We start from the raw sequence: 14,369 nt of genomic DNA on the forward strand, positions 1-14,369 counted from the left end.
TTTATATTACGTGTTAACGTAAGATTGGGACTCACATGAAGCATTCCTGAGGGAGATGACTTAAGGTGGGCCGAGCATGGTAAATAATGATTAAAAGATTTAGAGCACCGTGATGTTGAGAGGGACGGCGTTGTTGGACGGTGATTCGTCAACAATGTCTTGAGGGAGAGTCTAGGTGAGGTGAGTCCCTTGTATTCCTGGGAGAGGACATCCTGTTGGATCGGACAGTTCTCATAGGCCAAACTAGACGATCTTTGACAATCCCTCTTTGCAATTTGGATCAATGAGAGGGATTCCCAGAAAGCGTTTGTACGACCTAAGTCAGGGTAGGACTGTTCCTGATGGAACCGATCGATCTATTTTTAATTCCTTGCGAGGATATGTTATTTTAGGTGCGTAGAAAGTGGCTTGGTATGAGACCTGTACTTTTGATTTATTTCCGACTAGGTTATTAGGAGGATATTGGTGCGAGGTGGATGATCACGACATAACATGCATATATTGCACTTGTGGAAGTGGATTCCCACATTTGAGTTACAAACATCATGCATCATTAACATTATGCACATATTATTACTTATGGTTATGATATTTGTTTATGAAATGTATGTTGATACATTATTGTTTATGTTGATAAACGGTGGGTCATGATGTCGGGTATAGATAATATGTGTATGTTATTATTTGGGGTTATGATTTCCACTTATGTGTTATTTAATTATACTCATGATATCGGATCTTCACTTATGTGTTATTTAATTATAGTCATGATATCTTGTCGATGAATTATATATTGATAAATGGTGAATTATGATATTGTTTGGAATAAGTGTTGTTTACATTACATAGGTTGATTAGATAATTGTTTATGAGAAGAATTGATGAGTTTGGTTATATTACTCATGTGAATTGGATAATTGTTTATGAGGACAACTGATGAGTTGTAATGTGATATGTTATATATATATGAACTGTTTTTCATATCTGAGGGTGATATTCTGAGTAAGTCCACGCCGTCAATGAATTTACGTTCATTAGATGTCTTACTCTCTCTGCTGTATTGTTCTTGGTGTGTATATATTTGCTATGCAAATGGCCAACAACAACACTCACATTCGAGGTTATCACTTCACGATGTCTCCGATGGGACAATGGACTAGTGATGGGTACAGATATACGTACACAGGCCTCTACGGTTTGTCGTTGCACATGGTGTGCAACGGATCATCGATGATGATCCATCACCCCGACCTCTACATTGACAGTTCTTTCACCTTGCCGCCAAAGAGGCCGATGTCTCCAGAGGTTGGACTTCGATACCCGCCAGCCAAGAGTGATGGCGTTGTTCCCTCCCACGGTTATAGGACGTGACAAGATTGTTTGGATGCTCCGTCATCCAGTAGAGCCAAGAGGAGCAATGGTCTTGGGGGAGGTCCCTGCAAGAAGGCAGCGGTTTTGAGAATGTCATCCCCTCCGAATTATGTCGCTGGGTTATGGAATAATGAAGTGGAGGAAGAGGAGGAGGAGGACGAGGTCGTTGAGCTCGTCAATGTAGAGAGCTCGGTGGAGGTGATCGACCTCGTGTCTGACTCGGAGGAGGAGGACCCGAGTGAGGGGTCCAACATTCCTGGAATCTTTTGAGTCAGCTTGTGGGCCAGTCGATGTCCCCTCTTTGTTTTTGGTGGGGGCTGCGTTTCTTCGGATTTTGTATTTGTTAGTGGCGATGTAGTTTCCGCCTTTACTAACATAGTCCGTATGAACTGATTATGACTTAACCCATTATATATATCTAGGATGATGTATATTCAAGAAATGTTGTATCATTTCAGTTACCGTTAGGTAACCGGTTTTGATTTTCGCGTTATATGTTACTTAAAATGATGTCCCGGAAAAGAAAAGTTTTTAAAAGGAAACAATTTTATGTCACCAATTGAAAAGAAAAAAAATTTATTCACTTTTCTGCGTAATAAATAAAGAGTATTTTCGGGGCGTTACAATTACAAGGCAGGGAATGTATTAGCACCATACCTGTCCGCCTTAAGCGGTACCCCTCATCAAAATATATGACTTTATTGTTATTATTTTATTAAATTATTTGATTAATTAACTAATTATTATGAAGAAAAAATTATTTATTTTTATTATTGAGCCTGACAATATTCACTTTGATCCTATGTACCCCTATTAAGGGGATCAAGGCTTACGTAGTTCTTTAGGTAGAAAAATGTTTGTTGGTTGATTGTATTTTAAATAAAGAAAAAATATTTTTTTTAATCAAAAATGTTTATTGTGCATGTTTATTTATTGTTAAAGAAGTTTATATTTCGTTAATTTTTGTTATTTATTTAATTAAGAAAATAGAATTTAATCAATTTTGAGATTTAATCGATTGAAAAGAAGCGGCGTAACGCGACCTTTTGAAGATGATTTGAGAAAAAATAAACCTCTAGGACGACCTTCTCTCAATCTTTGATGAAAGCAAATTGAGAATTGGGGCGGGCATGAGTGCTTTAGGTTGCACAAATAATGAAAGCAAAATGAGAATTGTGCTAATGTGGGAAAACCCATAACCTAGCACCCCTTGTAACAATTAAAAGCCTTGGTATGATATCCTTATCAAAATTTGCAAATGCTGCAATCATGGAATTCCATGAGACAACATACCTCACACAATTGTATATCTAGTTGAATACTATTTCCACATAACACAAGTCCCCGCATTTATCATATGCGGAAATCAAAGTGTTAGCTATAGAAACATGATGAAACACCAACACAAACTCCAATTTGAATACCCAAAGTATCAAACTCACAAATGCCAGAGTTCTCTTATGCGATCGCGTGAATCAGAAGCAAGACAACCACTGAATCAGGACAAGTCCCGGTAAGCCTCATCTGACGTAGAAGATAAATGTTCATTATTGACATGAAAATATTTCATGTCAATTAAAAAATAAATGTTCATTATTTTTTATTTTTTGTTTCAATATTATTGATACATGACATGGTTTGAGACACAATTTAGGACAATAAATTTGGGTTCCGTTTCTCTTCCCATTTTCTCCTCAGTTGCTAGGAGAAAGAGATTTTGTGGTGCTCTCTCCTTTTTTCTCTCCCCTCAAACTCTCTCCTAATTCAAATGAAAGATGACATTTTTCCTCAACTTCTCTTTTAAACCAAATGAGAGAAATATGACATTTTCCCTCAACTTCTCTGCTCTCACTCTCTGTCTCTTATATTTCTACTATTCCAAATGAAGGCTTAGTGAGATTCAACTTGTCAGATATTAGCCAAATCCTTATCGTTATGTCTAATTAACTAATGGGTAATGATATCATACTAAATTTTCCTCACTCACAAGAAAGTAACAAATGTAATTTGTAAACCAATGATTAATAAATAAAGTATCACTTGGTTAGGTATATGTAAACTTCGTTGCTTCATTTTTGGACCCACACTCGCCCAAACCCATGCTAATACTCATTGGGTCTGCTTCTCATGGGTCCATTGCTACCCAGCGGATCTGCGGGTACCCACAAATTAAAAAATATTAAAAATATTTTTCAATAATTTATATAATTGTGTATTTGTTTATTACAATCTTATATGTTATTTAGTTAATCAACAAGAGAAAAAATTATAAAAAATTATTTAAAGTTTTAAACACATTTTAAATTGACTATTACTACATTGTGACGTAAAATTGATTTAAAAAAAATTGTTCAATCAACATAATATTATATTACATATATCAATTAACAACATAACATCACATCACTACTTAATAATGTAACATCACTATTTAACAACATATCAATTATATTTAAGAATTAACAATATAACATTATGGATTAACAATACATATATGAGGGATCCACATATTTCACATCTTAACAATCAATTCTATGAAATCTAATGGTATAGATTTACTAACTAATTCAAATCATTGGATTTTCCTAGAATTGATGGCTAAGATGTGGAGTAAGTTGTTTAAACTTAAACTAATTCAAACCGGGTTTCTATGGGTCTGGGTACCATATTGCCTAGACTCATCCAACAACAGGTCTTAAAATCTCGAGTCTCACTACTCATGGGCCAAAAACATGAACCCAAACCTCACCCATTACGGGTATTTTTTATTGGTATCCACATATTCGGATATTCATTGACATCCCTAGGTAGGAAGATTAAAAAAAAATAGCAAGAGCATATATCATTTTCCTTCTTAAATATTTATAAAATAGTTTTTTATAATAGTGATGAATCATGATGATAGAATTTGCTATTTTATTTTCCTTTTGCTTTTCAGCCGCTCATAATAGTTGTTTAAAAAGTATCCATACAAAATTTATGGTAAGAATTTATTCTCCCAAACTATATCGTAGGTCATTTTCTACCCCAATAAAAATATGTTATGTCAATTAAATTTTTATTATTTTTTCTGTTTTTGTTTCAATATCATTGATACGAGATATGGTTTAAGACACCAAATTCTTATCCAAAATTCCAACACAAGAAAGGGATATACATGTCATTTGTAAAGAAGACATTAATAAACAAAGAATCATTTAAGGTATATGTTAATATTAATTTTCTTACATGGCGATGTTGCTAAATTACTTATTGCTGTACTTTTCTTAAAGGCCCTTTAAATATTTTTCAAGAACAAATAAGATCATCTTCTCTTCAAATTGCTATAAATTGTTGTTGCCCGTAGTTTTTAATCTCTTAAAAATAAGTATCACTTTTATTATAATTTATTATAATATAACCCTGTTAGAGACAACTTAACTGTGCAGTGAAAACAAAAAACGAATGATATGCAATGACTGTTAAATGAATGTGAACTATTTTTAACAACCTCAATGTTGGTTACTAGATGAGACACAAGTAAATTATCATTCATCATTAAACATTGTCATGAAACACTAATTTTTCATTAATTTTTGTAACTTTTTACTTCCAATTAACCTACTACAATACACTTGTGACTGATTCTATGATCAATGGGTAGAATCGATAATAATAACATGAAAACAAATTGTTCAAGATTATATAGACTTCTTCACACATGCTCACAACGAAAATAAAATAATTATGCAATTTATAACTATATAAGAAAATAATGTTTCTCCATGCCACGTGTCAAGCTCTCAGCAAAAAAATGCTCTCCTAAAAGGCTCGACTTCCTAACATACACACTACCACACATGATCAAAGCCAACACATACCCATTTGACTTTTCATATCCTCTCCTTAATTAATGAATAATAATAACACCACTATTAATAAATTTGTGGTTGAGATTATTACCGTACTGGGTAATTAGTAACTTTACTTTAATGATTTTTTTATTATAAAAGTTTGTTTAAATAGGTTGATGCCTTTATTTTTTAATTGTTCTTTGATTGCTTCATGATGCGAATTGTATATGTTTGTCTATATATTTTCATTTAAGGGGTTAGTGTTTTGTTTTTGTTTATTATTATCCTTTATATGACGTTGATTATCTTTATTACAAAAGTTTGTTTAAATATGTTGAAAATTTCAATGAAGAGATTAATTCATCAAAGGATACTTGAAAGTGAGAGGTGAGGATCACAAGTCTTTGACGTGTTGAAAAATATAGAAATCATTCACTACAAATGATTTTCATTGATCGAAGAGTATTTTAACATTTAATCGAATTTTTTAATTCTTTATTTTTATTCACTTTTTTATGACAACATGATGTAACATGGGTAAAATTCAAGTTGTTGTAAATAATTTTCATATATCATATAGGAGTCTTAATTTTCATATATCATAGGGTAAAATTCAAGTTGTTTGTAAATAATTTTTATTTGTTTTTGTTTTTAATTTTACAACAATCCTGGTCGAGTTTGTTCGACTAAGAAACACTTTAAAAAATGAATGATTGTTTATGTTTTATGTATATATTTTGGATGGTTCTGCAATGTCATGCATGACCACATTTTTACTACCATGGTCCCTTTACACATGTTCCAAACATGTATTTATTTTGTTGATTTTTAGTTTTTTGGAGTTATAAGCAGTGTACATTGACAGTATATATCATTGTTTAATTAGTGATAATTAATGTCAAAACTTGTTTTATTAAAATTGTTTATTTTGTAGTTGTTTATTTATCAATTTCAGTTTAATATTTTTGAAATATATGTTTCGACCATGCATGAAACCAACAATGGTTTAGGAAATATGTGTTTTTATATATCCAGTCGAATGCATGAGAAATATATATGTTCTAAATTATACGACAAAAATATATTGTCCTGTGCGAGTGCACGAGTAACTTGCTAGTGTATTAGATATAGTTATATTCTTTATGTCTTACTTTTATGTCATTTCAAGTATCTACTTCCCTGCATAATGCTATGTACATATTCTTAAAGCAGGAATTAACGTTGCTTTTAGAATTTGCCTTATGTATTAATCTGATACTGACAATAACAATTCAAATGACTCTATTTAGTTGCACGAAATAGAAAGAAATTCAAGATCAATGATGCAACAACCTACAACAATGCTAATGGAAACATAGTTGAAAAAAAATGATATTTCTCTTCACAATCCTCATCTTATACCTTACGACCCTCATTTATTAATGAAATATCAAGCACACACTAATATGGAGTGATGTAACCAAAGTACTTCAATTATGTACTTATTCAAGTATATGAACAAATGTTAAGATCATAACTGTTATCGAACTAACACAAGATGCCACACTGCATACTCGAGGGGAATATTGATGAGATAAACAATTTCTTAATTGTAGACTGTAGTGATGTATCACCATTAGAAGCATGTTTGGGGATTTTTAAATTTTCAATCCATGGTAAACAACCAACAATCAAAAGATTGTACTTTTATCTTCCAAGAAAAAAACGTATATACTATAATGATCATGAGGACATTGACAACATACTTTCAAGAGCAATTATATCAGAGCCCATGTTTACATGTTGGATAGAAACAAATAAAGAATACCCACAAGGTCGAATAAAATACATTTCTTACTATCAACTTCTGAGTGTTTTTTAAGTGTAGAAGTCGAGATTTGTATTCACGACTTCTAAGTGTGAATGTTTAGAAGTCGGATTTCCATTGCACAACTTCTGAGTGTTTTACTATGTCATTTTTCCATTCACCAGAAGTCGGGACTTCCCAACGGTGTTTCAAATACCTCACAAAAGCCGTACATTAATATCACAACTTTTAAAAATTCGATAACCGGATACCATTTTAACGACTAAGATTAATGACTATTCAATCTAACGGTTAATAACGCAACTCGCATGGATACAAACTAATTTGCACTTCACAAGTTAGTCTTAACCCTATTAAAAATCATACTCCTACCAAACATACCAAACAATCCAGTCTTTCATTTATTAATTATTACATACATGAATTTTTTTAATATTTAATTATTGTAGTGATTATTATATTACAATATCATATTTGATTTAGAGTTAAAATAAAAGTTCATTATAAGCTGACAAAATAGTATATCATTTAAGATTGATATATCTCTCATTACAAACATCAACTAAGCCTTAATATACAAATCCTTCGAAATACCCTCTATCAGACCTCCCAGAGGAGAAAAAAAAGATAACATATTTACCTATCACAATTTTTTAAGTATGTCTTATATTTTGCTTATAAAATTATATTTTTATTTATAGAATTATCAACTACCTTTGTTTTAATTAACCTAATTAATTTGAGAATTTTGGGTGACAATTTTGTATCAGAACTATTAGGGCAAGTATAGAAATTTTTTGAATTAGATGATAAATTCATTTTGAAAGCCAATTATAGAGTATAGGAGCTTCTGCAATGATTATTCTTACAACATATTATTATCTCACTTGCTGCTGCTGTGTATTTTTATTTATTAGGAATACTCATTTTACAAGAACATTTCTTATAAGAAAATGTGGACTCCATAGGAAAAAGTAATGAAAAAGAAATTGTGTAATAGGTCATGAGACTGAGTAAGAATGATATAAATGTTTACCATGGAAAAAAATAAATATTATTCTTAACTTATGAAGATGTATATTAAATTATATTATATGAAACCCAAATAAAAATAAAGTTAGTTTTTATTCATGGAAATACTCTAAGTTTATATGTATTTACCTAGCATTCTTCTTTGGGCTTAGCCCCTTCCAAGTATATATAATAATTTATGCACTATAGAGTTTTTTTACCATAATTTATCTATCATCCATATAAAAACTTTGACATATCAATAATTAATAATACATTGATCATATAAAAAAAAGTTACACTAATATTAAACACATACAAAAATGCAGATGGAAAATGAAGGAAAGTAAACAATAAATTTAAATGCAGGGGCCAAATAAAATCGAGAAGAAATTAGGCTTATATGAGAGGTAATAGTTATCATTGATTTGACCAATGCATCATCTTACATTAAAATCTGAGACCTTCAAAAATAATAATTTAACATCAAAGTTGTTAACCAAATTGTTACTTACCAATTAGCAAATATCCTCACCAAATGGCAAAATTAATCCAAGGTTTTAATTTTGATTAATATCACATAACCAAGAAGTTTGAAAGGGTAAGATAGACACACTAAAAAATAAAATCATTAAATTGACATTTTTAATGTTGAGACTAATTAAAACCTAAAAAATAAGATAAATAACTAAAAGGTTAATTTAGCCTTATTTATTTTCTCTATAGTCAAATTATAACATATAATATAAATTGAGTGATATGTCATGACAAAAGTGATCATCCTATTGTGGTGTGTCCTATTAGAATTTTATGCATGACTAAAAATGAAAGATTTAAACTTAACTCTTCTCAAAACTCATACCTACATTGTTAAAATTCATGCTTAAGTTAAAACTATGGATGAGAGTGCCAACCAAATCAAGTAAGCATCCACCTACAAGCTTTGATTCTGGCAGAAATGGAATTACATTATTATGCATAGAGACAAAAGAGGGCCTAGCTGGCTTGAGCTGGAGAAAAAGATTCAATTGTGCATATAGTTTTTTCTTCTCTGACATGATCCCCATAAAGGGACATATCAGAAATTGAATAAGAATAAAAGTGGTAGCTAGAATACATTGAGGCTACCCTGTACAATTATAATGTGCCATGTGAAAATGAGACAAAATTAAGAGAGGACTAGATCTAGAAGTATACACAAGCTTATATCATTATTAAACACATTTTTCAATGTTAAATCATTTTATTTATTTCTTTAATGTCCTCAAAGACCAGTTAAAATTCCCTAATGCATGATTTTGTTTATTTTATATTATCATCATTGTTAACATGGGTCCTCAGTTTCCAATTATATAAGCCTTGCATAGTTCAGTTACTTTTGGCTGCAGAGATAGACACTTTGCATACTATTCTGAACTGTCCCAAAGTCTGCTGAATGATTTGGATAGCAATTTTATTAGTTTCTCTAACTTGTTTGATACTATGCAGAAGCAGAAAGAAAAAGAGATTACCTCCTGGTCCAAGAGGGTTGCCAATTTTGGGTAGCCTTCACAAGTTGGGGGACAATCCTCATCGGGATCTGCACCAACTATCCCAAAAATATGGACCTATCATGCACCTGCGCTTAGGTGTTGTGCCTACCATAGTTGTTTCTTCACCTCAAGCTGCTGAACAATTCCTCAAGACCCATGACCTTGTCTTTGCTAATAGACCACCTCTTGAGGCTGCAAAGTACATATCTTGGGATCAGAAGAACTTGAGCTTTGCCGATTATGGCCCTTATTGGCGCAACATGCGTAAAATGTGCACCTTGGAACTACTAAGCCATAGCAAAATTAACTCCTACAGAAGCATGAGGCAAGAGGAGCTTGATCTCCTGATCAAGCTTCTAAAAGATGCAGCCAATGATGGAGCTGCTGTTGATATCAGTGCCAAGATCTCAACACTTGCGGCAGATATCAGCTGTAGAATGGTTCTAGGAAGGAAGTACATGGACAAGGACTTGGATGATAAGGGGTTCAAGGCTGTGATGAAAGAGACTATGCATTTAGCAGGAACTCCTAACATCGGGGATTATATTCCTTATGTTGGTGCACTTGACCTTCACGGGCTAAAAAGGCGTATGAAGGCGGTGGGCAAAATCTTTGATGACTTCTTTGAGAAAGTTATTGATGAGCATATGCAATTAGAGAACAGAGAAGACAAGGTCGAGGATTTTGTCGATGTCATGTTAGGCTTTGTTGGTAGGGAAGAATCTGAATACCGGATTGAACGTCCCAACATCAAAGCCGTATTGCTGGTAAAATAGATTACATAGTTCAGCTTTTCGTCATTCTAGCACACACACATATATATGCATCTTTCAAGGTTAAATACTTAACATAAGAGCTTCAAGCACTGTCATGGAACTAATTCTCTAGAGTAAACATAAACTGATTATAAAAGCACATAAATGGCTATATATCAAACATGTAAATGAGAGAGGAAAGGTGGACGATGAATCTCCACATCAGCATCACACACCGATGTTTAAAGACTTGGACTGATGCTAATTGGTCAATAAGTTTATTGGCTCCTTAAACAGACTTACAACTAGATGTCATAGTTCTCACTTTACATGTTCCTGTGACAATAATGTTATGATTATTTTATATGTTTTGCATAGGATATGCTGGCCGCTTCAATGGACACTTCTGCTACAGCAATTGAGTGGACAATTTCAGAGCTCATGAAGCATCCAATGGTGATGAAGAAACTCCAAATAGAGTTGGAAACTGTGGTAGGAATGAAAAGGAAGGTGGATGAATCAGACTTGGACAAGCTGGAGTATTTGAACATGGTTATAAAGGAAAGCTTGAGGCTCCATCCAGTGGCACCATTACTAGTACCACACAAATCCATGGAAGATTGCATAGTTGGAGATTTTTTCATCCCGAAAAAATCTCGGGTTATAGTAAATGCATGGGCAATTATGAGAGACCCAAGTGCTTGGGCTGACCCAGAAAAATTCTGGCCAGAGAGATTTGAGGGAAGCAACATAGATGTCCGAGGGCGTGACTTCCAGCTGATACCATTTGGGACTGGCAGAAGGGGTTGTCCTGGATTGCAATTAGGTCTAACTGTGGTTAATTTAGTGGTGGCACAGCTTGTGCATTGCTTTGATTGGAAACTACCAAATGACATGTTGCCATCTGATTTGGACATGACTGAACATTTTGGCCTCACATTGCCCAGAGCCAAGCACCTAGTTGCTATTCCTGCTTATCGGCTACATGATGAAAGGGATTAGGGAAAGATGTAATAATATTTTATGTTTCATTAGGTTGATTTCAACATGGTTAAGAATAATCCTTTCCCTTCCTTTTCATCATTACGAAATTATATTTCTGTCGGCGTATGTTTTCCCAGTACTACTTTCAAACCAATAAAAAGAGGAATAAGAAATTCTTACGTTATTTTTATCGTTGTGTGGCTCTATTCAGTCTTTCTTTGCAAATAGCTTCACTCCCATGCTTCTTAAAAAATCTCTTCTGAATGAATTAGTATCCATCGCTTAGAAGATAAGTCAAGTCATCTAGCATATCATGTATATACAAGGTTCCAGGTACGGATGGCAATGGGGCGGGAGTGCTTTTGGTTGCGCAAATGATGAAAGAAAATTGAGAATTGTGCTAACTTCCGGGGGGAAACCCATAGTCTAGCATGCCCTTGTAACAATTAAAAGCCTTGGTATGATATTCTTATCAAAATTTGCACATGGTGCAATCATTGAATTCCATGAGACAACAGACCTATCAACTGCCAATATAATGGAATACTATTTCCGCAGAACACAAGTCCCCGCATTTAGCATATGCAGCAATCTAAGTGTTGGCTATAAAAACATCAACACAAACTCCATTTTGAATACCAAATGAATGTATCAGACTCACAAATGTCATATTTCTTTTGTACAAGGTCGCGTGAATCAGAAGCAAGGCAGTCACTTAGTCAGGATGAATCCAAGTAAGCCTCATCTGACGTAGAAGATAACAAACTATCAATGTAACCACATTGAGCAAAACCTAACAGCATGGCATTCCAAAAAGCACAATGTCCCTCTTGGGCATTTCAACAAACACGTTGTATGCATCTCCCAATTCACCACTTTATTGTACACATCAACCATGGCAGTTTGCACAAAAATATTGGACTGAAACGATGATTTAGCAACATGGGCATGTATCATTTGCGAGTTCCTGAGAATGGATAATTTGGCAGATTCAGCTTGTTAGATATTAGCCAAATTCTTATAATATTGTCTAATTAACTTCATTCTTTTAAGAGTTTAATATTATAAGTTTTTAAAATTGTTAATGCATATATATTTGCTATTTTTTTCACTTGCTTTTCACCCACTGATAATAGTTGTTTAAGTAATATTTAATACAAAATTCTCTTACACCAACATATTATTCATAAACCAAATATTGATGTACCATATATGTTCGTATTATGTAAGAAAATGATATATATATATATATATATATTATATTATTTGTAAATGAAATAATGAGTGTAATATTGATGCACCGACAGTGTAAAGAATTATACACCATCATTGCATCATCTGCCCTTCATTTGGATTATTTTTTGTGAAAAGTCAAACATTATTAAAAAATGATTGGTAGATAATGGAGTGACAATGTAAACAAAATTTACACTGTCAGTGCATACATCTTTTTCTCATTATATATCAATTTCATTTCATTGATGGGTCACATTATATTTGAAACATTGGACGGTTGGGGTTCAAAGTGACTCTTGACACATGACAGAATCTCTTCTTCTATGTTAGCTCCCATTATATATGTATATTTTAGTCAGAAAACACCAATATAAGCCAACCTAGCTCTTGAGAATTGAGCTTTTTGCTTAGTAATCAGGAAACAGGTTAAACGAAGAAGAAACTGAAAAACTCTTTATATTATATAACATATCAAGTTCTTGTGGGTGCTGTCGGTTGAATTATTAGACCTTTGTTCTATTATTTTATTATAACGAGATATTAGTCTAGTAGTATAAGGTTTCAGTATATCCTCATATAGATTAAAATGTCAATAATTTAATTCTAAGCGCAATACTTGTTAGGACGGAAAGTCATATATCCCAAAATGGTTAGTTCTTTATCCACAAGGTGAGCCTAGTACCCAAAAAAAAAATGTTATTATAATTAGATATAATGTTGAGTAGTCTTTTCTACTTTGTACATGACCATATAGACATTGTAGGTTTGAAACAAGTTAGCTAGGTACCTAGGTAGGTTCAATACAATGAGATTTTCTATACTAGCTTTGTTTCTCTTTCTGTTATTCACCTTCAATGTGATATATGTTGTTCATGGTAGAGTAGTTATCAACAAAGGTGTTGTGAGTTCTACCAGTTCTACAACTACTGTGAGTTTGAATCTCACTCTATATCCTTACCTCTTAATGATTTTGTTTGGTTTTTCAATTCTAGTGATATAGATACAATTGTTATGAAACTTATACTTTATATTCCAGAATGAGATAAAAATTGGATTTTCATTATTATGCAGATAAGAGATGGATGTGAAAAACAAAGGAGTGAATGCAATGAAGGAAATGGTGGGTCAAAAGAAATGGAATTTGAGAATGAAGACTATGTCTACACCAACTCTTTACCTTAGATGACATGTTTTTAATACATTATGTCTTGTAATGTAAATTCATTCCATTACTAGATTATGTGTTGTTTGCAATGATACCATTTTGTCTAGAGTTACCTTGCCATATCAGTAATTGCAAAGGGTCTATAAGCTTTTTTTTATTTTTTTATTGTTTTTATGAGATCAGTTCTGTGGACCAGTTTCTGTGTTGTAGTGAAAATTAGAGAAGAATGCCTTTTTCAGATTCTGCATCTAAGTTCAGTGTTAGATTTAGAAAGATTATTTATGCTTTTCAGATTTCACCTTATGATGAAATTGAAAAAGAAAAAAAAAACAGAGAGCATGATAAGATGATCACCTTTTCACAAAACATTACTTCTTTTGATGGATCTCATCAAAGCAATGCAACAATACATTGGCAGATAACTACTAGCCCCAAGCTCAAAGATTAATTTTTTTAAGGCGAGTCTCAACGCAACATCGGTAAGGTTGTTTGCCATGCGACCTGTAGGCTATGGATTCGAAATCTGGAAATCACCTTCTCGTTTGCGTGAATAAAACTGCATACATTTATCAATATTAAACTTCACTGGGTAGAAACCTAGTGCATTACATGACATTTTTAATTCAACTTTTTTGTTCCTTTCATTGCTAATGCCACATCTTTGTTGAAGTTGTA

The 14,369-nt window shown here is 32.8% G+C and overlaps 1 protein-coding gene and 1 long non-coding RNA gene across 2 annotated transcripts; both read left to right on the plus strand.

Moving 5' to 3' along the window:
* On the plus strand, positions 9,246 to 11,389 carry LOC109361404 (cytochrome P450 CYP736A12-like). The gene is made up of 2 exons (XM_019606889.1): positions 9,246 to 10,321; positions 10,688 to 11,389. The coding sequence occupies exons 1-2, from the start codon at positions 9,458 to 9,460 to the stop codon at positions 11,309 to 11,311; spliced, it is 1,488 nt and encodes a 495-aa protein (XP_019462434.1). The 5' UTR covers positions 9,246 to 9,457; the 3' UTR covers positions 11,312 to 11,389.
* Positions 13,258 to 13,943, plus strand: LOC109361420. Its single transcript, XR_002109294.1, has 2 exons — positions 13,258 to 13,457; positions 13,601 to 13,943. It is a non-coding gene; the product is annotated as an uncharacterized LOC109361420 (long non-coding RNA).

This window comes from Lupinus angustifolius, chromosome LG01 (genome assembly GCF_001865875.1).
Source record: "Lupinus angustifolius cultivar Tanjil chromosome LG01, LupAngTanjil_v1.0, whole genome shotgun sequence".
Classification (NCBI taxonomy): domain Eukaryota; kingdom Viridiplantae; phylum Streptophyta; class Magnoliopsida; order Fabales; family Fabaceae; genus Lupinus; species Lupinus angustifolius.

What these genes read in the sequence shown, in the direction of transcription:
- LOC109361404 (XM_019606889.1), top strand. Translation starts at nt 9,458, where the DNA reads ATGATTTGGATAGCAATTTTATTAGTTTCTCTAACTTGTTTGATACTA. An exon ending in ACATCAAAGCCGTATTGCTG is followed by an intron (nt 10,322 to 10,687) that starts GTAAAATAGATT and finishes TGTTTTGCATAG; the next exon opens with GATATGCTGGCCGCTTCAAT.